Here is a 23,389-nt window from a genome sequence, read left to right as displayed (position 1 = left end):
CCGGCTAACATTCGCCTTTAAAAGCGCGCTTTTTGCTAGAGTCCATCTGTCCCTCTTCATGTCATATGTACTGTCCAGGACAGGGTACAGCGAGGGAGGAACAGGAGCTGTGCTGGGCATAGCTGCAGTCTGAGTTGCTGTGGTGGTAAGCTTGGACCCCCTGCCTTATCTGAGCAGTGGTGACTCCTAGAAGCAGGAGGAAATAGAACATGGTTGCACCTGTAGTGAGGCTGGAGCTGAGCCTGCCATTTTCCAGAGCACTCTCAGTCAGTCAGAAGCAGACCGTGGTATGGAGGGGGAGGGAGTTGCCCTGTAGAGCGCCACATTCCTGGTAGCCAAGCCTGCTCAGGCCCAAGCAGAAGCAAGTACTGCCATTTGTTTGCTTTGCTGTCCTGTTCCTTTTCTTTAAGATGCAGCAGCCTTGTGTGTGAATCATGCCTCCAATGTGTGTATGGGGGTTAGGGGGTTGGTGTGTGCATCAGAGACAACTTTGGGGAATTGATTCTCTCATTGTACAGTGGATTCCAGGGCTTAAACTCTGGTTGCCAGGCTTCGGTAGCAAGCATTTCACCTGCCGGACCATTTCGAGGCTACAGTGTTTGTTAGTCCATTTTCTGTTTTGTAATTCAGTGTCCTGCTCTCTGGATATTGAATACAAAGTACATGTGAGAGCAGTGTGGTATTGCTGGCTGGTCCCTGTTATGTAGCGGTTTGGCGTATTAGCTGTGTGGATACACTCTTACTTGCCTGGGAGCAGGCAGTGCCTCTCAGCAATTATTGGTAGTGACTTGGCCCTCCTTTTGTTTTCTAGATCTTACAGTCTCTTTCAGCACCCACAAAAAACCTAGAGCAGCAGGTGGCGCATGGCCAACAGGGACACCCCACTGCCAGTGCTGTGCTATTTGGCCAGTCTAAAGGCGCTCCCGAGACACACGTGTTGCAGCAGCACCATCCTCCCCAGCAGCCACCGCAGCAGCACCCAGTCCTTCATCTCCAGCCCCAGATCATGCAGCTCCAGCAGCAGCAGCAGCAGCAACAGCAGCCACAGCCACAGCCTTACCCCCAGCCGCCATCACATCAGTTCCCTCAGCAAGTCCATCAGCATCAGTTTTCTCAGCAGCAGCTCCAGTTTCCACAGCAACCATTACACCCTCAGCAGCAGCTGCATCGCCCTCCACAGCAGTTGCAGCCATTTCAGCAGCAGCATGCCCTGCAGCAGCAGCAGCAGCTCCATCAGCTGCAGCAACAGCAGCTACAACAACACCAGTTAGCACAGCTCCAGCAGCAGCAACAGCAGCAGCAGCAGCAACAGCAACAGCACAACCTTCTCCAGCAACAGCAGCTCCAGCGCCTGCACCACCAGCAGCAGCAACAGCAGCAACAGATGCAGAATCAAGCAGCACATTTGAACCAAACATCCCAGGCACTACAGCACCAGGTTCCACCCCAGCAGCCCCTGCAACTGTCCCTGCAGCCCCCACCTCAGCAGCAACAGCAGCAGCAGCAACAGCAGCAGCAGCAGCAGCTTTTTGGACATGACCCAGCAGTGGAGAGTTAGTACTGGTTCCTATGTTCCCATAAGTTGCAAGCCTGCATAAGTGCTCCCAGAGTATAGCGCCTATCAAATAATTGTTGCACATAGAGTGTGAGTCTCATCCCTGTTAAGCAGGCGTTCCAGTGAGATAATCAGGCTTCTTTGTACTTTGCACACATTGCAGTGAGGGCCAGTGTTCACAGAGTATCCAGGTTGCCTCAGGAGAAATACTGAATTATGTCTTGTTTTTAATGATATGGTTTAGTAGATGCATGAGTATATTTGTAGCAACATTCCAAATGTAGTTCAATTATGGATTATTCAAACTAAACTCAACAAAATGCACTTTTAATTTCTGTTCACGTCTGTCACTCTAGTTCCAGAAGAAGGCTTCTTGCTAGGATGTGTGTTTGCAATTGCGGACTACCCAGAGCAGATGTCGGATAAGCAGCTGCTGACCACCTGGAAAAGGGTGAGCTGGGAAACTGGGGGCAATGTGCTTGAGGGGTGCAGGCTAAGTGCCTGCCTGCCTGCCTGCCTGGTCTCAGGCAACAAGTTCTGTGTGTGTGCTCTGGTATGAAGAGTGCAGTCATCAGTACTGCTCTCTGAGAGGTGCTCATCACTTTCTGGTCTTCTGTCACGTAGGGGCTAGGTGGAGTGTTGGGTTTCATGGTTCTTGAAATTTCTTCAGGGGTAATGGTTACTTGTAACTGTCTTCTGGTATGATTGTGGAATGGTGGTCCATATATTTATTTACTTTTTTTTTTTTTTTTTTGGTTTTTCGAGACAGGGTTTCTCTGTGGTTTTGGAGCCTGTCCTGGAACTAGCTCTTGTAGACCAGGCTGATCTCGAACTCACAGAGATCCGCCTGCCTCTGCCTCCCGAGTGCTGGGATTAAAGGCGTGTGCCACCACCGCCCGGCTTTACTTTTTATTTTTATGGATGCCTTTTAAGAAAAGGGAAAGTTAAAAAGTCTTTCTTATAATCATGCTTCAAATGAAGATGGAGTACCTCCTCCATTAGATGAAAACCTAGTTTAGGATAGAAACATACCTCGAATGTTCTTCACTATAAACATTCCTCTGCTGGCTGCTAATACTGCAAGACTGAGAAGTGATGAATTGGCAGAGACTGGGCAAGCCAGCAGGACAGTGGCAGGCATTGTGGTGGTGTGGGCATGAGCCCAAGGTCGGACAGGACTTCTTAAAGCTGGTAGAGGTGATCATGGGCATGTGTTTGTCCATGGGAGGAGTTAGAGCAGGAACAGGGGGAGATGATCCAGACAGAGCAGCCTAGTGAAGGTGTACCTGTGGCACTGGTGGGGACTGCCATCAAGTCTAGCTCTGGGCAGCTTTTGAGTCAGGGAGGGAAAGACAAGGGTTGTCTGTCTTCCAATAATACTTTATTAGGTACTGTGATAGTACATTTGGGTTTTCCTTACCAGCTGCATAGGAAAGGGGTGGGTGGAGTAGTGATTGTGTGTTGTGTGGTAAGGAGACTTTAGATTCACCAGGAGGATGAGTGCTGGGCCCGCCAGGAGAGGATGAGGTGTGAGGATAGGGTTGGGGGGAGTGTCTGGGGGCTGCAGCAGCAGAACAGTGTGGAGCATTGGGAGCTGTGCCTGGAGTATTGAGAAGCTGAATGAAAGGTCATGAAATAATAAAGTGTGGCGTTTCATATGCTTGTTTGAGGCAGGGTCTCTCCAGAAGCTGTCCTTGAACTCTAAGGAAGACCTTGAACAGCCACTTGGGATTGCAGACTTGTGTCACCTCACCCAGTTTCTGGGGTGCTGAGGCCTTAACTTAGGGCCTTTGTGTGTCAGACAAGCTTTGCCAGCCGAGCCAACTCAGTTTAGCCTTTTAACTTCTGTTTGAAGGATTAGACCGAGGGCAGCAGCACATGTGTCTTGCTTTGTTTTTGGTATTTTTCTGATTTTTACCTTTTCTTTTTTGCTTCTGAGCTGAAGATTAAACTTGCCTTGCTCTCTAGAAGCCAGTGCTTTAGCTCTGGGCTAAACCCCCAGTCCTGCAGTCCTGCATGGTTGGAGTTGGGACAGAGAAGGGAAGAGATCTGTCAAGGACAACAGCTTACGGGAAGGACTAAAAGAGGGAGAACAGTGACAGTTCGGGGCACTTGAAAAACTAGAGGCTTAGTGAAGGGAGGCTGTTAGATTAGGGCCAGGACAGGGTCTAGGGCCAGTATCAGTTAGAGCGCTGATTTCTGATTTGAATGGCATACAGCCTGCCCATCAAATGGATGCATCTGCAGAGTAAGGATGAGTGCAGGTGTCCAGCTCAGAGCACTCACCTCCCCACACCTCCCCTTGGAAGCCACTGATCCAGCAAGGAGGTGCATGGCAGCCAGGAAATTGGATTTGGCTCTGAGTGACAACAGGGTTTCTTGGATTCGCATGAAGGGAACTTCAAGTAGATGTGAAAACAGAACCGAACAGTTGACAGGTGGGGCAAGGAAGGTGAGGAGATTGCTTACTCTTGCTGAAGACCCCAAGGAAGGTTCCGGTTCCCTCCTGGATAAGACTTCTGAAATGGCTTGGTTGGCTGTGACTCAGTTCTTGCAGATGACTTGAGGGAGTGCTTGCCAAGACTTGGGCTAGCCTGTGGGACATTCCAGCTGTTTGAGCCGCCATAGTGCAGCAGTTGGCTCTTTCCCTTTCTTCCTTGAATGACTCAAGAACAAGAGCAGGATGTGGAGGAGTCTCTGGCAGTGTAGGGAGGAAGCCCTGAGGCTTACTGAGGATATAATTTGAGGACACACTTTATGCACATTTCTATGGAGATTTGGGGAATACTACGATTGCTTACTTTCAGGAGGGCAGGGTGAGGTAGTGGTTAGCACCAGGAAACAAAATGTATGTGAGGAGGGAATATTTGTCTTAGGGTACCATGGGAACACCTGGATGCCCTAACCTTCGTTAGATCAGAAGGCAGTGAAGGAGCAGAGCATGTGTGGGTTAGAATACATTAGTAATTACCAGAGGACACAGCTCAGGTGGTGGAAAGCAGGTGAAGGCGGGGACTGCGGCTTTCTCACATCCCCTTGAAGCTGAACCTGTGAACAGTTAAGATAAAAATAAACACCGCATTTCAAAACGGCATGTGAAACCAGCACGGGATTGGGGCCAGGTCTTGTTCAGTGTTAAGCTTACATCTCAGCAGCTATGCAGTAATGTCCCGTTCTCTGTGGCGGCAGCCTTTTGACTGATACCCAGAGAAAACCAACATCAGGATAGAATAGTTCCTTCTCCACAACTGTACAGTTTGTGTACGTGTGTGTACAGTGCCCACTGAGGCTTGAGGCATTGGATCCCTTGAAGCTAGAGATGCAGGCAGATGCATGGGTGCTGGGAACCGGGCTTGAGCCCTCTGGAAGAGCAGTACTCATTTCGTCTCCGCTGAGGCATCTCCAGCCCCTTGAATGTAGTTTTGACACACTTCTTTCTGATGTGGCTTCTGTCACAGTGTGAAGGTTGTAAGGACAGTGGGTCTATCTGCTCTAGGAGCGTTTGATAGTTGGAAGAGACACCAGTGGTGCCCAGAGAGAAGTCAGGGTGAGAGAACTGGACACCGTGCACCACCCGGGCAGCTTCACCATACACTCCACCCATCTAAATGTCAGCAGTGCTGAGGTGAAGAGGCTCGGTTTTAAGAATGTTGCGTTCTACTTTCTGTGAAGTAACTCTGGAGTGCTGGGGGAAGGGTCTGTGAATGTTGCCGCTAGGTACTGCTTGTCCTGTGGTGAATGGGCCATGCCAGTGCACCCTGGCTTCTCTTTATTGTTGTCTGGGTTGAGATTGCAATCCTATAGTATCCTTAATAATTGGAACTGATGGCATGTTTGTCTGTGTCTTTTGTATAGATAATTCAAGCGCATGGTGGCACTGTGGACCCCACGTTCACAAGCCGATGCACACACCTCCTCTGCGAGAGCCAAGTCAGCGGTATGTATGCACAGGTAAGAACAACTGGCCACTGTGACTGGAAGGTGGTGGCATTGTTATTTGTAGCCCGAGAAGCAAGTGCGTAATATGTCTGTGGAACAGTGTCCAGTAACCCACACTGGCCTTGACCTCAGTGTATAGCAGAAGACAACATTAAACTTGTGATCCTTTGTCTTTACTCCTTGAGTGGTAGAGAAATGCACCATTGTACCCAGTTTTGGGGCTCAAACTGAGGACCTCATGCATGTTAGATAAGTGAGCTACTGTCTTCTCACTTCACATTGGGCTAGATACTGTTGTGGACAGCTTTGGATAGTGGAGGGAACAAGAAGTTCCAGGTAGAGGCAGAGAAAGGGCAGGCCCTCCTAGTCACCGTCCAGATGACCGTCAAGATGGGACTTGGCACCATTTGGGGTTTTGCGGGCAAGAGCTTCTGAGGGTAAAACCCTGAAAGATCAATAGTAAACCCTGGACTGTAAGCTCCTCCCAGCACCACCTCCTTATCCCTGAGGTTTTCATTTCTTCTCTTTGTAAAAATGTTCCTGATTGGCAGATGGATGCTGCTGTGTGTGTGACAGTGACTTTAGGAACACCTTGTTAGGTCCTGTGAGCTTCCTCTTCTGTGGTTAAGTTTAGGAGTGTGTTTTCTTTTTCTTTATTTTATTTATTATTATTATTATTATTATTATTATTATTATTATTTTGAGACAGGGTTTCTCTGTAGCTTTTGGAGCCTGTCCTGGAACTAGCTCTTGTAGACCAGGCTGGCCTCGAACTCACAGAGATCCACCTGCCTCTGCCTCCCTAGTACTGGGATTAAAGGCATGTGCCACCACCACCCGGCGACGAGTGTGTTTTCTGTACATGCTCTCTATGCAGGGGATAGAGAGTTTCTCTTTGGGGGGGCGGTGTTGTGTTGTGTCATTTTTGACTACAATTTTTCTTTAAGGTTTAGTTTTAGTCATGTGTATATGTGTTTCTTTGTGAGTGCATGAAATGTATGTAGGGCCCTGGGAGGCCAGGCCCTCTTGTCTTCTGGAGGTGGACTCTTGATTCACCGGACCGGGGAAGGTGGCGCTGTATTCTGCAAGCCAACTGTTTTCTCCCAAGTTGTATAGCAAGGAGCCAGAGACAACACGACTGTTGTTTTGTTTGCCAGGCACTGCGGGAGAGGAAGCGGTGTGTCACTGCGCACTGGCTCAACACAGTCCTGAAGAAGAAGAAACTGGTGCCACCCCATCGAGCCCTGCATTTCCCTGTGGCGTTCCCACCTGGGGGCAAGCCCTGTTCACATCATGTGAGGCCCATCCTCTTTCCTGCTTGGCTTTCCACAGTTCTGTCCCAGACTCTGCATGCCATGACCACTGTAGCAGTGGCCCAAGACACACATCATTGTACCTCGTCAGTATTTCAAATCCTAGGATGTGTCAGCTACTGTTGGGCAGAACTTGGTCAGCTCTTGTGGGTACTTGCAGCCAAGGATCCAGAGTCTGGTTGAGTGAGGAAAATAAAGACCCGCTCTGTGTGTGTGCTCAGCACAGTAACCTAAAATTATCTGAGTAGCATTGCTCAGAAGCCAGCAATACTACCCTGTAAATGTAGCTCTTCCTCTCTTCTTGCCACAAGGATGCTGTATGCTTCATGTTCTGTCAGCGAAGTTATTCTCATGATGCTCTCAGAAATGGTAGTGCCAGATACATCCCCGAATGCCACAGGAGCATGAGAATGTAGAATCAAAGCCACTTTATATTCATATCTCATTTGCTCTTTTCTCACCAGATTATCTCTGTGACCGGATTTGTTGACAATGACAGAGATGACCTGAAGTTAATGGCGTACCTGGCAGGTGCCAAGTACACAGGGTACCTGTGCCGTAGCAACACGGTCCTCATCTGTAAAGAGTAAGCTGGGCTTGGAAGCCGTGCTGATCCTGTTTGCCCAAAGGAAAGGGATGTGGAGATAGTTGGGTGGTTTGCTTTGTCTGGGGAAGGTATGGCCTCTTGTAAACCAGGCTGATCTTAAACTTATGGCAATCCTTCTGCCTCCAACTCCAAGTACTGGGATCTTAGGCATGCATTACTATGCCTGGCAGCGGTGGTTTCTTAATACATTGTACTTTGTGTGAATTTCAAGAGTAGCAGTCCATGAAAGAACTGACACAAAGGCCTTTGAGTGCTGGTCTCCCCAGCTCACTGTTAGCCTACTTTCACTCAGGGGTGCCTTTATTCTTTCATGGGGTCTCTAAGTAGCTTGCTGTCCTGGCATTCACTGTGTATATCAGGCTGGTCTTGAACTCACAGAGATCCGTCTGCCTCTGCATCACTAGAGCTAGGATTAAAGGTGTGTGTACCACCATGCCTGGTCTGTCAGTCTTTCTTAATAAACAGTCGTTGTCTCTTTTTAAAGAGGCATCACTGTGTATGGTCCTGTCAGCAGAGACCTCTATAAAAGGCTTCACTTGGTGACTAGATGGAATGATAGAACATGAGTTGATAAATTTAGATGCCAGGAATAGGGTTAAAGTCAGAGACTGACCCCTCTGGAGACTGGGCTTAACTGCTCTTGGCCTCCAGTTTGGATTGCTGGCAGTTTTGTGGAAACGTGCCTGCCACTTAGTAGTTTTTTGTTTTTTTGATTAAGTTTTGTTGAAAATAGACAAAAATTCATGGTAAGATGACACTAACATTGAATAACTATGATTTCTCACAAAAAAGACCAAGTGGTTTGAAGTACGAGAAGGCCAAAGAGTGGAGGATCCCGTGTGTGAATGCGCAGTGGCTGGGGGACATTCTGCTGGGAAACTTCGAGGCCCTGCGGCAGGTGCAGTTCAGCCGCTACACCGCCTTCAACCTGCCGGACCCCTTTGCGCCCTCTCCACACTTGGTCTTAAGTCTTTTAGGTTAGTGATGGGTCCTGTACTGTCACTTGTGTGACAGCCTCCAGAGCTGTTTGCACCACCTGTTTGGTTTAGTCCCCTCCGCACATCTCTGCTCCTCCCCTGGTGTGGCTCTTGGGTTTGTGTCTGAGAGGCGTTTAGAGCTGGGAACACACTCCGTTTTCTTCTCAGGCCGTGCCTCCTTCGTCACTGTCAAACTAGGAGGACATGTTATCACTCCCTGATGGTGCCCTGCCTTGTGTGGCCAGCCCTCAGAGGAGGACTGTCCCATGGAAGATGGGGGCATTAGATACAGCACACACAGCTGTCTTTTCTCTTTCTTTTTAAAGAGCTTTTATGCATCTTTAAAATTCATGTCTGTGTAACACAGCACTGGGTTTTAATTCTGACCTTGAGAATTGAACATTATTCAGATTGTGTTCTGACCTCCTGAGAAGCCCAGTTTTATTTAGAAGATTTTCTTTAGCCTTCATTATGCAGCTGTTCTCCCAAGGGACTGCCTGGGCCGTACAGAGGCTTCTCTGCGTACCTGACCTCAGGTCCGTTCTGTTGTGCAGCACAAGCTGCTCTCTGTGGCCAGCACCTGTGTATTAGCCATTGTGGATCCTGTTGGCACTTCTTATAATAACTGCAATCTTTCCAGGATGGGATACCCTCGGGTAATCATGGTGTATGAAGTATCAGCCACTCCGACTCACCTGTCCTGGAAACCCGAGCTACAGTGTTCTAGCTACACTTGCCCTGAATGAGTGTTATGGACAAGCCCTTTGTGGCCAGGTTCCTTGCCTAGGAAGGGCTTACAGCAGGGTTGTATGGATATTCCATATGGAAGATGACATCTTTCTCTTTCAGATGCATGGAGGGTCCCAGTGAAGGTGACTGCAGAGCTCTTGATGGTACGCCAGCCCCACACCCCACAATGGCCATTGCCGTATGTCTTCCCCACACCACATTGGCCATTTCTGTATTGTCAGCTGCCCATACTTCACTGTGGACATTGTTATATGTCAGCCCTGCAGACCCCACTGTGGTCACTCCTGTATGTGTCAACACTCCCTGCACACACATACACACACACTCACAGAGGCTGCTGCTGTGTTACCCAAACGCAGTGGACATGTTTGTGGATGCTAGCGTCTTGTTTGGTAGCACACGAAGGTGTCTTCTACCAGTCTGCATGTTTCTCTACTGTCAGTGCGGGCGGTGAGTGGGCCTGTGTGTGCATGAGCTTTGCTAGCTTCAGAGAGCTGTGTCACACTCCAGGAACCGAGGAACACAACTATAAGATGGTGGCTGTTTTTCATAGCTAGTGGGCAAGGCCTTCAGAGACACTGGAAGTGGCAGAGGTATGAACCAACACAGGCCACAAGTAAAGAGTTCCCTGTTCTTGGGGAATATTCCTGAGGGTTCCTGGGTAGGGTCATGTCATGTTTGGATATTCTGGCAGGTCACTTCAGGATAGAACATTCTGGAAGTTGTTAGTTGCAGATTGTCTGGTAGGGGCTATCTACATTCTTACCTTTAAGGCTTAATGAGATTGTGGCTTTGTATTAGTGTTTACTCTCTTGAGACCCACTGTTGTTGTCATGAGCTCACACCTTGGGGAAAGCAGCGCTTTGTGCTGGGTAATGACTGGTGTGGGCATGCCTGTCACAGATGGATTAACATGTTTTCTACAAGTAGTTTTAGTTTGTTTTTCATTTATTACTATTGTATTTCCTATACTCATAAGAATTCAGTCCTATTTATCCCTGTCTTAGTCACTGTTCTGTTGCTGTGAAGAGACACTCTGACCAAGGCAGCTTTTAAAGAAAGCTTTTTAGGAGAGTGGTTTAGAGGCAGGGTTTCTCTGCCCAACTCTGGCTATCCTCAGACTCAGAGATCCATCTGCCTCAGCCTTCCAAGTGCTGATACTAAAGGTGTGCACCACCATGCCTGGCTAGAAGAAAGCTTTTAACTGGGGGCTTACAGTTTCAGAGGATTAGAGTCCATGACCATCATGGCAGGGAGCATGGCAGCAGGAAGGCATGCATGACTCCAGAACAGTGCTTAGAGCTTACATCTGATCCACAAGCGAGATGCAGTGAGAGAGAGACAGAGAGAGAGAGACAGAGACAGAGAGAGAGACAGAGAGAGAGAGACTGGGTTAGGTATGGGCTTCTAAAACCTTAAGCCCAGCCCCAGTAACATATCAACAAGGCCATACCTCCTAATCCTTCCCAAACAGTTCAGTTCCATCAGTTGGATGCCAAGCTTTCAAATAATGAGCCTATAGGGCTGTTCTCATTCAAATCCCATAGCCCTCCACAAATCCTCTGCAGGTCCCCTTAACTTCATATCCTCTTAAATTTTTTAAGAAATAGTCCACTGAAGGTGGCCAGTGGTGGTGCATCCCTTTAATCCCAATACTTAGATCTCTGAGTTTGAGGCCAGCCTGGCCTACAGAGCAAGCTCTAGGACAAGCCAGCATTACACAGAGAAACCCTGTCTCTAAAAACAAGAACAAAGCCCTCTGAATCTAATTAGTGCTGCCCATATCTGCATGGCTGTGGGTCAACCTACCTGGGACATTCTTAAGGGAAACTTGACTCTCCCTTTCCAAGAAGCCATCACCTGTCAATAGTTCCTTGATTAGGGGTAGGGCTCATGTGCTCACATACCCTGATCCCCACTCCTACCCCATGCTGTATCTTGTACAGACAGGTCTTATGCCCACAGTCAGTAGCTGTGAGTTCATGAGTGCAGGGACCTGTCATGTCTAGAGGATACTGGCCATCATACTTCCCAACCTCTGACTCCTATAGGAACCCCCTCCATTTGTTGTGTGTTTTGAGATAGGTCCCATGGAGAACCCAGCTGGCCTTGAACTTGTATACCTGAAAAATGAAAAATTATAAGTGCAAGCTACTATGTCTTATTTAACCTGTATTGTTTTTAAAAATGGACTTATTTAGCCAATCACATGGACTGTGGACCTGTATAGTTCTTGCTACTCAGGAGACCAAAGTAGAAGGGTTCTTAGAGGGTAGGAGTTTAAGTCCAGCCTACACAGCATAGCAAGACCTTCGTTTCAGTTTGTTTTGTTTGTTTAAAACAGGATCTCTTGAAGTAACCCTAGCTGTCCTGGAAATCACTATGTAGTCATGGCTGTCCTGGAACTTGCTATGTTGCCGGGGCTGGCCTAGAACTCACAGAGATCTGCCTCTTGAGTGCTGTGAGTAAAGGTGTGTACCGTCATGCTCAGCCCTCTTGTGCACATTCTGTAACATACAGAGATGATTCCAGGCTGTTGCAGGGCCTGCTGCTTCACACTCTTGCAGGAAGCCCAGTCTGCTGTCAGATGCATATTTTTCTCTAGCTTAAACTAGTAATTAGGACTTTAACAGAGCGTGGCCAGCTCAGACACATCGGCAAAAGCCCATGTCTTCCCTGCTCATGTGGTGAAAGAATTCCTAAGGTGGGCCCAGATGACAGAGTGGCAGTCAGAGTCATCTCTCACAAGCCACATGGCTCACATAAGAGGTGGGCAGGCTTCCCAGGCTGGTCTCTTGGGCCTTTGTATTCTGTAGTTCCCGGACAGGCTGGTCCCTCCTGGCTGAGGGGAGCTGTGGAAATGGTGGAGAGGAGTTTTGGACAGGCTGTGACGAAAGGAGTCCCCACCTCCCTGCAGACGGTGTGTGGTGTGCTGCTTTGGCCTCGGAGGCTGCTAAGTGCACAGTACAGGGAGGTGTGCTTGGCTTTCTTGGTTGTGGTGTGGCAGCACGCGTAGGAGATGTGACTTGTAGTTAGTGAGTCTGAGCCAGATTCAGAAAAGGGTCGTGAGTGTAGTGACGTGAGCAAGGAAAGGTGGTGGCGTTTGGGGTCAGTGCCAGGCGTGCTGGGCAGTGGTTCTACACCCAGCCCTTTTTATGAATTTTGAAACAAAGTCTAAGTTGCACAGGCTGTCTTTGAACCTCTGAGTTTACAGTGTGAAGGAATGAACAGTGTGGTATAGTGTAGGTGGCCCCTGAGGTGGGGCCTGCCCACAGGCAGTCTCCATTCTCCCTGTCTTGTTGGCATGCTTCTGTCCTGGGACAGTGGCTTGGGCTGTTGGATAAGGCCTTTTGCTGAAGTGGGATGGGATGGGGAGGGGCTTGGAGGGACGGGGAGGGGCTTGGACGACTGGTTCTGGTGCATGAGGTTAGCCTCACCTTATCCATGGCAGCATGATCTTATTGTCACCTGACTTTCTGTTGTAGGTAGTCTTGTTTAGGGAGGTGTATTTGCACTGATAGTGTTTGCCGTGTTCCAAGTTGGGACACAGGACATAATACTTGAAATAAAGACAAGAGTTGATGGTTCAGGGTTCTCTATGTAATGAGAGGTAAGGGCAATAGGCAGGTATTTTAAGTATTGAGGGATTTGGTGAGTAGGAAAGGAGAGAGGGAAAAAAGCAGGTTCTCTGGGGTGTTAGCATTTGCTCCTGGCCCGTGGCTTCCTAGCCTTCCTAGCAGTGAAGGCCGTGGTTCTCTCTGGTGGGTGGTATTGAAGGTGGTGAGGACATTGTCTTGGAAGCTTCTGTATTCTTGGAGATTGTTTGATTGAAGCGGACAATATTTTAATTACAGGGTGTAAGATTACCCCCTAAGCTGAAGCCAAATGAGGTCACCAACATCCAACCTTCTTCTAAACGAGCCAGGTATGTGCAGCAGGGCAAGCCCCTTACATTACAGGTCTGCTGTGGAAGACTGGTGCCAACTGCCAAATGTTTCTGAAGAGGATCCCCGCCCCCCCTTCCCAGACAGGGTTTCTCTGTAGCTTTGGAGCTCTTCCAAATGCTGGGATAAAAGGTGTGTGCCACCACTGCCCGGTTTCTGAAGAATTTTTTATAGTATGTTGTGTTTGAGAGGCTGGAAACAGCTCAGTGGTTAGGAGCACTGACTGCTCTGTAGAGGACCTGGGTTCAGTTCCCACCACCCACATGACAGCTCACAGCTGCCTATAAGTCCAGTCCTTAGGTGCTCTGATGCCCTCTTCTGGCCTCTGTGGGCACCAGGCATCTACGTGGTGTATAGGCACACGTGCAGGCAAACACGCATGCACATAGTTGTACATCAGACTCACAATTCATCGTGAAATGGCATTCCCGCAGCTGCTCTTTTGAGAGGTACTAAGTGATTAAGCACGTTTCTTTCTTGTTTATTGAAAATAATAAAATCTAGAACTGTTTTCTTAAGCAAAGCTTTACCCAAACCATGTTTGAAGCTGCAGCTGCTGTGGGGAGCCAGGCTGCCCCTGCAAAGCGCTCCAAGTGCACCTGAGCTGGGTGCTGGGCCATGTGGCTGTGCAGCTCAGAGCTGACCGCTCTCAGAGAGCCTACCCTGGGAAGGAAAGCCCAGATATCTCTTGAGGGACTCTGTGCTTTGCACGCTGCTTGCTGATTGGGTGTGACATGTGTATTCTTTGGCTCATCTGGAGGCAGCGTGGCTGGCCAGTAGTCCTGCGCCCCCTCCCCCCCTCCTGTAGAAGCCACAGCCAACAGGAGTAAGGCAAGGGCTGTGGTGTCTCTGTGACCTTCAAGAGTCCTTGGTCCACATTGTACTTGCTGAGAGTGGCTCTTGGGGGCCTTGCAGTCAGCATTTCCTCATTTCACCTCTCCTCATTCCCCACACCCAGAGCACAGCTGAGCAAGACTATTGAAATAACCACAGGTAAAGTGGAAAGTTTTCCCTGACCACCTCATTTCCATAGAAACTGAGAAATAAGATTTGAGAAATTGAAGGTAAATATACAAGGCCAAAGGCTTTTCCTTAAACTGTGCCCTGTGGAGATGGGGCTAGAATTTCACAGTATGTAAGTGCCAGGACACGCTCTCAGTCTCATTGTGACTATAACAGCAAAGCGTCACCCAAGTCACGTGAGACTTTTTATAAAAGCTTGACACAGGGAACTGGGTTACACTCAGTTGGGGAGCCCTTGCCCAGTGTGGTGAATCCCACAGCAAAATATTAAATATGAAAATATTAAAACTACACTTTAATGTGAAGAGTGCCCACTGTACTAGGAACATACATGTTAACGTGAAGAGTGCCCACTGTCCTGGGAACATACATGTTAACGTGAAGAGTGCCCACTGTCCTGGGAACATACGTGTTAACGTGTAGAGTGCCCACTGTCCTGGGAACATACATGTTAACATGAAGAGTGCCCACTGTCCTGGGAACATACATGTTAACGTGAAGAGTGCCCACTGTCCTGGGAACATACATGTTAACATGAAGAGTGCCCACTGTACCGGGAACATAGATGTTAACGTGAAGAGTGCCCACTGTACCGGGAACATACATGTTAACGTGAAGAGTGCCCTCTGTCCTGGGAACATACATGTTAACGTGAAGAGTGCCCACTGTACTGGGAACATACATGTTAACGTGAAGAGTGCCCACTGTACTGGGAACATACATGTTAACGTGAAGAGTGCCCACTGTACAAGGCAGACTGGTAAATGGATGAAAGAGAAACAAGTGTTAGTACTGCTTCCTTAGCACAGCACCGCTGAGCCATAGTTAGGGGGAGTGAGTGACAGGAGGAGCAGCATGTTGGCCTCTTTCCTTCCTGTTTTTTGGATAGGGTCTCATGTAGCCAAGGCTGGTCTCAGACTCACTTTGTAGTCGAATTTGGCTTTAAATTGATCTTCCTGGCTCTATCTCCCTAGTGCCGGGATTGGAGTTTTGTACCTCCATGCTCACCAGAGAGCATTGTTCTTAGCGAGGATGATCTGAATCCTTGCTTCTCTTGGGTGTTTCAGATGGCATCCTTTGGAGTGGAACTGTCTGTTAATTGGTGGGAGGAAAAGGACACAGTCTCCCCTCCCCCAACACTCAAGCTCTTTTTTTTTTTTTTTTTGAGACAGGGTTTCTCTGTGGCTTTGGAGCCTGTCCTGGAACTCGCTCTGTAGACCAGGCTGGTCTCGAACTCACAGAGATCCGCCTGCCTCTGCCTCCCGAGTGCTGGGATTAAAGGCGTGAGATGGTGGTGCATGCCTTTAACACTCAAGCTCTTAAAGCTTGTTAAGTTCTGGGTTCCCTAAAGAGCACTGTTTGAAGTCCTCACTGTCCTGTGTTTGCATCACAGAATCGAAGACCTGCCACCCCCCACTAAGAAGCTGACCCCAGAGCTGACGCCTTATGTGCTTTTCACTGGATTTGAGCCTGCGCAGGTTCAGCAGTACATTAAGGTGACGGTTTCAGCAGGGTCCTCTCTGCTTGTATTTGCTTTAGGCTAGACATTTATTAGTGTAGCACCTAGTAGGACTGTCACTGGGTAGAGTGCTTGACTAGCTTGCCTGTAGATGCCCTCCCTGCTGAGGTTGTTTTTTTTTTTTTTGGTTTTTCGAGACAGGGTTTCCCTGTGGTTTTGGAGCCTGTCCTGGAACTAGCTCTTGTAGACCAGGCTGGTCTCGAACTCACAGAGATCCGCCTGACTCTGCCTCCCAAGTGCTGGGATTAAAGGCGTGCGCCACCTGCTGAGGTTGTTGAATCAGGAACCACCTTTACAGCCCCGCTGATATTGGTAGTTGCCTTGTCGAGTGCCATTATTTCCTTCTTCGTTACTAGGTGTTTTGTTAACATAAGTCTGGGTCATCTGAGTGTTATTTTGTAGAGCCTTTCTTTAGGGTCCCCTGTCACTTCTCTGAGGACTTCTCACGTGTCTGAGATTAGTTCTCTGCTGAAGGAGGAGGCCGCCCTGGGCTAGGGTGGGTGGGTTTGCGAGGTGAGAATGGACATTTTGAGAGAACACCAGAGAGGTTGGTGGGCTCTGGTAACTGGTAGTTTTGTTTTGGTGGAAGATGGTCAAAAATTCCCTGACTCTCTATGTATTCATACACTTTCTGCTTACAAAGTCATTTACTTGGTGTGCTCTGTGTGTGTTGGCGGCAGGGTGGCGCACATGTACCACAGTGTACATCTGGAGAGCTTGGAGGAGTTAGTTCTCCCTTCAAGCCTGTGGATCCCAGAAATGACTGTTTGTCAGGCTTGATGGTAGATGTCCTTACCCACTGAGTCATCTTGCCATCTCCCCCTTCTTTAGTTATTCTTTTAAAGGAAGCCATGACTAACATTGCTGCTATAAATTTAGTACAATTCATTGCAGGGCTGTTACAAGGTCTCTGTTACATGCGTATGCTTCAGTCTCCCAGTATGTCACCATTAAGATGGAGATGGGGGTCCGTGTGTTTCTTATTCTCTGGTTCAGCATAGAGTATGTGTAATGCAGTGAGCCCTGGAGCCTCAGGCTGTTTAGATGGGAGTTACTGACTTCTGGAGAGTGCGTTTGGGCACAGGTTTTGTGGAGTTGGCTGCTGAGGCAGCCATTGGAGGTGCTCTGCTTTCCTCCTGTGGTTTGCTTTTCCTGCCATTAAGTGCAGCTGAGGAGGGCACTATCAAGTCCCGTCCTGGGTCTGGTCTCTCTCGCATGACTTTCTGCTGTGTTTGCGGCTTCAGAAGCTGTACATCCTGGGTGGAGAGGTTGCTGAGTCCACGAAGAAGTGTACCCACCTCATCGCCAGCAAGGTGACACGCACCGTGAAGTTCCTGACGGCCATCTCGGTGGTGAAGCACATCGTGACTCCGGAGTGGCTGGAGGAGTGCTTCAAGTACCAGAAGTTCATTGGTGGGTGCCGTGCCAGCTGCGCCCGCCGCGCTCGCTCGCTCGTTTACATATGGCAAAGTCAGGGCTTTACTTGCATTTACTTATTCATTTGAACTCATAAGTTTATTTCTTATCAGAGATTTTTTTGATTGACGTCTTTGTATTCTGCTACAAGACATAAAGGTTTAGTCTTTGAATATGTCACGGGAGAAGACAGGCTGTGCAGCATTGTCCTCGGTGCATCTCATTTGGGAATTGCCTATAAAATGCAGTTCCCACTGCACTGTAAAGTCTCAGACAGGAAGAACAACAACATTCTTTCATTGGGGCCTGTTGATGAGCTGCGGAAGCTCCAATAGGAAGCTTCCTATTAGTTACCCTGGGGGCCGCAGTGTAGGTCTGTGGTAGAACTCTTACCTACTCTTGTAGTCCTGCTGCTGTCAAGGGAGGTGAGTGAGACAGAAACATCTGTCTTAGTTACGGTTACTATTGCTGTGGTGAAATATCATGACCCTATCATAGTTCAGCATGCAAGGAAGCCAGCACAGGAACCAAAGCAGGGTGGAACCTGGGGCAGGAGCTGATGCAGAGGTCATGGAGGAGTGCTACTTAGGGGGATGGTCCTCATGACTTTCTTAGCCTGTTCTCTTCTAGTACCCAGGGCCACCAGTCCAGGGTAAACTACTCAAAATGCACTGAGCCCTCCCTCCTCAAACACTAATAAAGAAAATGTCCTATAGTCTTTCACATTGTTTGATCTTATGTCTTAGTTAGAGTTTCTATTGCTGTGAAGACACATGACCATGGCAGCTTTTTGTTTTTTGGGACAGGGTTTCTCTGTAGCTTTGGGAGCCTGTCCTGGAACTAGCTCTTGTGGACCAGGCTGGCCTCGAACTCACAGAGATCCACCTGTCTCTGCTTCCCGAGTGCTGGGATTAAAGGCATGCAACACCATTGCCTGGCCACCGTGGCAACTCTTATAAAGGAAAACATTTAATTGGGGTGGTTTACAGTTTCAGAGGTTTAGTTCATTATCATCATGGTAGGACATGGCAGCGTGCAGGTAGACATGGCGTTGGAGAAGACGCTGAGAGTTTTACATCTTGATCCACAAGCAGCCTAATTAGTCTGTGTCCACACTGGGTGTACCTTGGACAAAGGAGACTTCAAAGTTCCCCCTCCCCGCAATGACACACTTCCTCCAACAGGCTATATCTAATATTGCCACTCTTTTGAGCTTATAGAAGCCAGTTACATTCGAACTACCACAGCGGGCAATTTGAGGTTCCCTTTTCTCAGAGGACTGTAACCTATGTCAAGTTGACATAAAATTAGTCAGGACAATACCGAAGTGGCAGGGTGAGTGTAATTGTGGTAGTGTATACTGCCTTACATGGACCTGCCTCTACACAGGGCTGTGCCTTTCAGACTGTTCTGAACACTGTTCTGTTTTCCAGATGAGCAGAACTATATCCTGCGAGATGCTGAGGCAGAAGTGCTCTTCTCTTTCAGTCTAGAAGAATCCTTAAAGAGAGCCCATGTTTCTCCCCTCTTTAAGGTATGCTGGGAAGAAAAGCCCCACAGAGCTAAGTAGATGTGACAGTGACGCAGGTGATGGCCGGGATCACCCAGTTGTCCTTTCCGCTTCATGGCTACTCTTTCTGCAAGGGAGTTTGGCAAACGATGGAGTCTCCCTCTAGACCAGACTGGGCTGAAACTTGCTCTGTAGACCAGGCTGGCCATCAACTCACAGAGATCCTCTTGCTCTCTTCTCCTGAGTGCTGGGATTAAAGCTGTGCCACCACACTTGGCTGTAGGAATCACTCTTTGCTCTGATGAAGAAATTGCTACAATAACCTAATGAGTACATCTGTCAGAGAAGGGATTCAAGAGTATTTTGATAAATAACCGAACTGGTTAGAAGTCAATATTTTAAATATTTGCCAGATAAGACTTAGGACAGTTGGGAAGTAATTTTTGTATCAAAGAATAAGTAGTCAATAAAAATTATTTGATCTTTGAATGATCTTCCAAATTTTAGGAATGATTTGGAAGCTAAGGTTCAATTTTACCTCCAGGGGGTTGAGTTTTCAAATTGTTTACCTGTTTGTGTGGGGGTTTTGTGATAAGCCTAGGAAAGCAGTGTCAGTATAATTTCCCATTCTGTTTGTAGTCGAAGCAGCCCCTGTTGGGCAGACAGCCGTGGCCAAATGCCATGCTACCTCGGGATTTTACACAGGCTGGCAAATACGTGCTGTCGTTCTGCCTTGGCATAGAAAGCTTTGGTTCTTGTATTAGTTGGCACAGCTGTGGCAATGCACTATGATAAAAATGTCTTAGATTCTCAAAGAATGGAACTTTTACTGGACTTTACAGTGGAGCTAATAATATACCTTGGGGTTACTTAAGACTCTGTCCTGCTGTGTACCAAGCCTGTTTGTTTAACCTGCCTTTAAGAAAGCAGTGTAGGCGGTGGTGGCACACGCCTTTAATCCCAGCACTCAGAAGGCAGGGACAGGTGGGTTTCTGTGAGTTCAAGTCCAGCCTGGTCTATAAAGTGAGTTCCAGGACAGCTAGAGCTGTTACGCAGAGAAACCCTGTCTTGAAAAACAAGAGAGAGAGAGAGAGCACACATGAGAGCGGGCAATAGCAGTGTAACAACCGATCTTTTCAACCTAAGCTAATGCATAGCTGTACTTAAATTATTTCTTCCAAGCCTCTGATCTCAGAGTGATGCCTGTGTTGAATGTGTGTTCTGATAATCTTTGCTGGAAGCAGCAGATAGGCTGAAAGCCATCTTAACAAATATCCACCCTAAATGTTGAGTATAGCATTTGGATACTCTTTATAAACAGCCATGTCTATAATACTGTGTTCTCTGGATTGCTGGTTGTTAGTGGGTGATGCCTTCTGTGTTGATTTCAATGATGTTGATTTCTATGCTGTTCAATGAAGGGACAAGGAAAACCTTTGTGAATGACAGAAACAGACCAAGGGGCAGGGGCAGATTCACAAGATAGCCTTCAGGCAGGCACAGATTCAGACTCATACAGTAAAGAGGATGGAAGACATGTAGAGAGAGAAGTAGAATATTCAAATTTTTGGCTACATGACATCAAGAGAATTCTTTAGCTTTCCATCCTGACGCAACACGCAGTGCATTATTGGACTCTGAGTTTATTATTAATGTCTGCAGATCAATCCCAAGCAGCTAATAGTGGTTACTTTTACTGATGACCATGGGCCATAGTCCATAAAACTCCCTCTGGTGTATGTCTGGAGAGATAGGGAACTGGTGGGGAATCTAACCTTAATAGTTGTAGAAAATTAAATATTTTGTCAAGAATCTCAGAACTGGGTATTATGGCCCATGCCTTTAAATTCCAGCACTTGGGAGACAGAGTCAGGCAGATCTGTGTGAGTTGGAGGTCAGTCTGATCTATGAAGAAAGTCCCAGGACAACCAGGTCTATAGAGAGAGAACCTGCCTCAAAAAGCAAAAACACACATGCAAGACTCAGGGTCTGATTTATGAAAAGTTATGTGCAATTAAAAACATTTAAAAAGCACGCTTCTGTTTATTTCTAGACAAAATATTTCTACATCACCCCTGGCATCTGCCCGAGCCTGGCAACGATGAAGGCGATTGTAGAGTGTGCAGGGGGAAAGGTGTTGTCCAAGCAGCCGTCCTTCCGGAAGCTCATGGAGCACAAACAGAATAAGGTAAGGGAGCAGAGCCCCGCCCGAGAAGCCAGCCCTGTCACGCATGGGCATCTTTCTTTCACTCAGGAGCTCTCTCTCCTTCTAGAGTCTGTCGGAGATCATTTTAATATCCTGTGAGAATGACCTGCACTTATGTCGAGAGTACTTTGCCAGAGGAATAGGTATGGCTCCCCACGCCTCTGCAGTGGCTTGCACGTGTTCACAGTAGCTTTGTCCTAATGGTTTTGGTTCTGTTCATTCAGATGTTCATAATGCAGAGTTTGTTCTGACTGGAGTGCTCACACAGACACTGGACTACGAATCATATCCTTTACGAAGGCGCATAGCGGGGACAGGCAAGGATGAAGGTGCATTTGCAGATTGAAAAAGGGACACCATGGTTCTTGTCACCAGACCTTTCCCTTGCTGTTGTAGTGTACAGTCTGTAGTGCTTTTAAGAGTTCTGTCAACAGGTGACAAACTAAGGACCTGTCTGGCTCATGTAGGTGTTCCAGGATTTGATAGGCCCCATAGAAAATGATTGGAGCCAGCGTCTGAGAGGTGTGTTCTACACTGCACAGCTTGATAGCAGCATCGTGTAAGTTGCAGCTGTGGCGGGGTTGGCTTAAGGCTCCTCGGGCTGTCAGGCAAGAAGTGCAGCGTGTCAGACTGTTTATAATTCACAACAAACAATCGCCAGTATTAGTTTGAGAAGGATAGAGATTTTTGAGAGGTTTCATTGTGTTGCTGGCTGGCCTGGCACTATGTATCCCAGCCTGGCTTCAAACTCAACACTGATCCTCCTGCTTTCGGCTGAGTACTGGCATGCGCTTACAGGCGTGAGGCACCATTCCCTGTTGAGTGGTTGCTTTAGTGTGTGATCTGTCCCCATGTTTTATGTTTTACATCCAGGTCAGAGTGGTGTCATCCCTGGCCCTTCATCTTTACAGTGTCACCAGCTGAGTACATTTACCAAACACTTCCTCTTAGCCTCGGAGAGCTCAGTAAAATGTGGGCTAGAAGACTTAGCTGGGTGGCACTGAGTACAAAGAGTGCCAGGAGCCAGCATGAGTGCCTGGTGGGAACCTCCCTTTGGGTAGCCATTGAGCTGGGGCAGTGATGGGAGGCAGGTGTGCTGCAGCATCTGGTCTTGATGTGTCTTTTTGTGTCAGCTAGAGAGCCTGTGCATGTGCACGGGAGTTTGTAAGACCTGGGTGTTGTGTGCAGTAGGAGGAGTTTGTAAGACCTGGGTGTTGGAGTGTGCAATAGGAGGAGTTTGATAAGACCCGGGTGTTGGAGTGTGCAATAGGAGGAGTTTGATAAGACCCAGGTGTTGGAGTGTGCAATAGGAGGAGTTTGATAAGACCCGGGTGTTGGAGTGTGCAATAGGAGGAGTTTGATAAGACCCGGGTGTTGGAGTGTGTAATAGGAGGAGTTTGATAAGACCTGGGTGTTGGAGTATGCAATAGGAGGAGTTTGATAAGACCCGGGTGTTGGAGTGTGCAATAGGAGGAGTTTGTAAGACCTGGGTGTTGGAGTGTGCAATAGGAGGAGTTTGATAAGACCCGGGTGTTGGAGTATGCAGTGGGGGTCGGTTGATAAGACCCGGATGTTGGAGTATGCAGTGGGGGGCGGTTGATAAGACCCGGGTGTTGGAGTGTGCAGTGGGGGGAGTTTGGTAAGACCCGGGTGTTGGAGTATGCAGTGGGGGGCGGTTGATAAGACCCGGGTGTTGGAGTATGCAGTGGGGGGCGGTTGATAAGACCCGGGTGTTGGAGTGTGCAGTGGGGGGAGTTTGGTAAGACCCGGGTGTTGGAGTGTGCAGTGGGGGGCGGTTGGTAAGACCCGGGTGTTGGAGTGTGGGATGGACTAACTGTCTTGGTGGGAGGTGCCCACTAGAGCTGCCTGTCACATAGAGGCTCTAATTACTGTGACCCTGCTACCCTGTGTATGAAGACTGTTTTCCTCAACAAGGCCACATATAAATTTAATTGACGGCCTCTTGTGTGTTGTGGGCCTGGAGCCTGGAGCACAAGGGTAGCTGCTGGCAGCGTGCGCACCAGGACTCCCTCCCTGCAGAGGGCTTGTTTTCCAGCTCTGCCTTAGGGAGAGACCTCTACCAGGAAGACAGATGTAATACTGACTGCATCGTGTTAAGATGTGTGATCTTATTCTAGGAAACATAAATTATGTTTTGTATTATATGCCTAAGAGCCCACATTAAGTCTTCGATTATTAATTTGCCAGGTTTTTATGTGTTTTCAGAAAACTGTATGAAATTTCATCTACAAATAAAATTATGTAAATAAAGACTTTGCTGTCTAAATTATGGATGTAAGATTTGAGATGTTTTGTACTTTGATTATTTTTATTTCTTACACTTTTCTTTTATATTGATAACTTGCTCACATTTAAATAAATGTACTTTTGAACTTAGAATTGAGTGATTATTTATAATTTTATATTCTTTGTGTAACTTAAATGATTTTCTTCAAACTGGATAACATTTTGAGAAGTTTCACGGTAATTTTTAACATGTTTCTTTATTGATTCTTTGGGAATTTCACAGCATGTACCCCAATCCTACTCACCTCTCAGTCCCTCAAATCTGCCCCTCACCCCTGCAGCATACCCTACTAAAGAAACGCCCCCCCCCCCAAAAAAAAATA

At 47.9% G+C, this 23,389-nt stretch overlaps 1 protein-coding gene across 1 annotated transcript in view; it reads left to right on the top strand.

Annotated features, from left to right (window-relative positions):
• Paxip1 (PAX interacting protein 1) overlaps positions 1-23,153 on the top strand; it is a 48,892-nt gene extending 25,739 nt beyond the window's left edge. The window contains exons 7-21 of the mRNA XM_041640744.1: positions 812-1,553; positions 1,912-2,006; positions 5,411-5,506; positions 6,652-6,789; positions 7,272-7,393; positions 8,207-8,391; positions 9,241-9,284; positions 12,996-13,066; positions 15,502-15,604; positions 16,872-17,040; positions 18,477-18,577; positions 20,607-20,741; positions 20,827-20,902; positions 20,984-21,044; positions 22,700-23,153. Coding sequence (XP_041496678.1) covers positions 812-1,553; positions 1,912-2,006; positions 5,411-5,506; positions 6,652-6,789; positions 7,272-7,393; positions 8,207-8,391; positions 9,241-9,284; positions 12,996-13,066; positions 15,502-15,604; positions 16,872-17,040; positions 18,477-18,577; positions 20,607-20,741; positions 20,827-20,902; positions 20,984-21,044; positions 22,700-22,715 — 2,154 coding nt within the window. The 3' untranslated portion in view covers positions 22,716-23,153. The remainder of the gene's footprint in view (positions 1-811; positions 1,554-1,911; positions 2,007-5,410; positions 5,507-6,651; positions 6,790-7,271; positions 7,394-8,206; positions 8,392-9,240; positions 9,285-12,995; positions 13,067-15,501; positions 15,605-16,871; positions 17,041-18,476; positions 18,578-20,606; positions 20,742-20,826; positions 20,903-20,983; positions 21,045-22,699) is intronic.
• The last annotated feature ends 236 nt before the right edge of the window (positions 23,154-23,389 follow it).

Source organism: Microtus oregoni, unplaced genomic scaffold, assembly GCF_018167655.1.
Source record: "Microtus oregoni isolate MIOR12 unplaced genomic scaffold, Mior012 000064F_ref0000363, whole genome shotgun sequence".
Classification (NCBI taxonomy): Eukaryota; Metazoa; Chordata; class Mammalia; order Rodentia; family Cricetidae; genus Microtus; species Microtus oregoni.
This window is presented reverse-complemented; position numbering and strand designations above follow the sequence as displayed.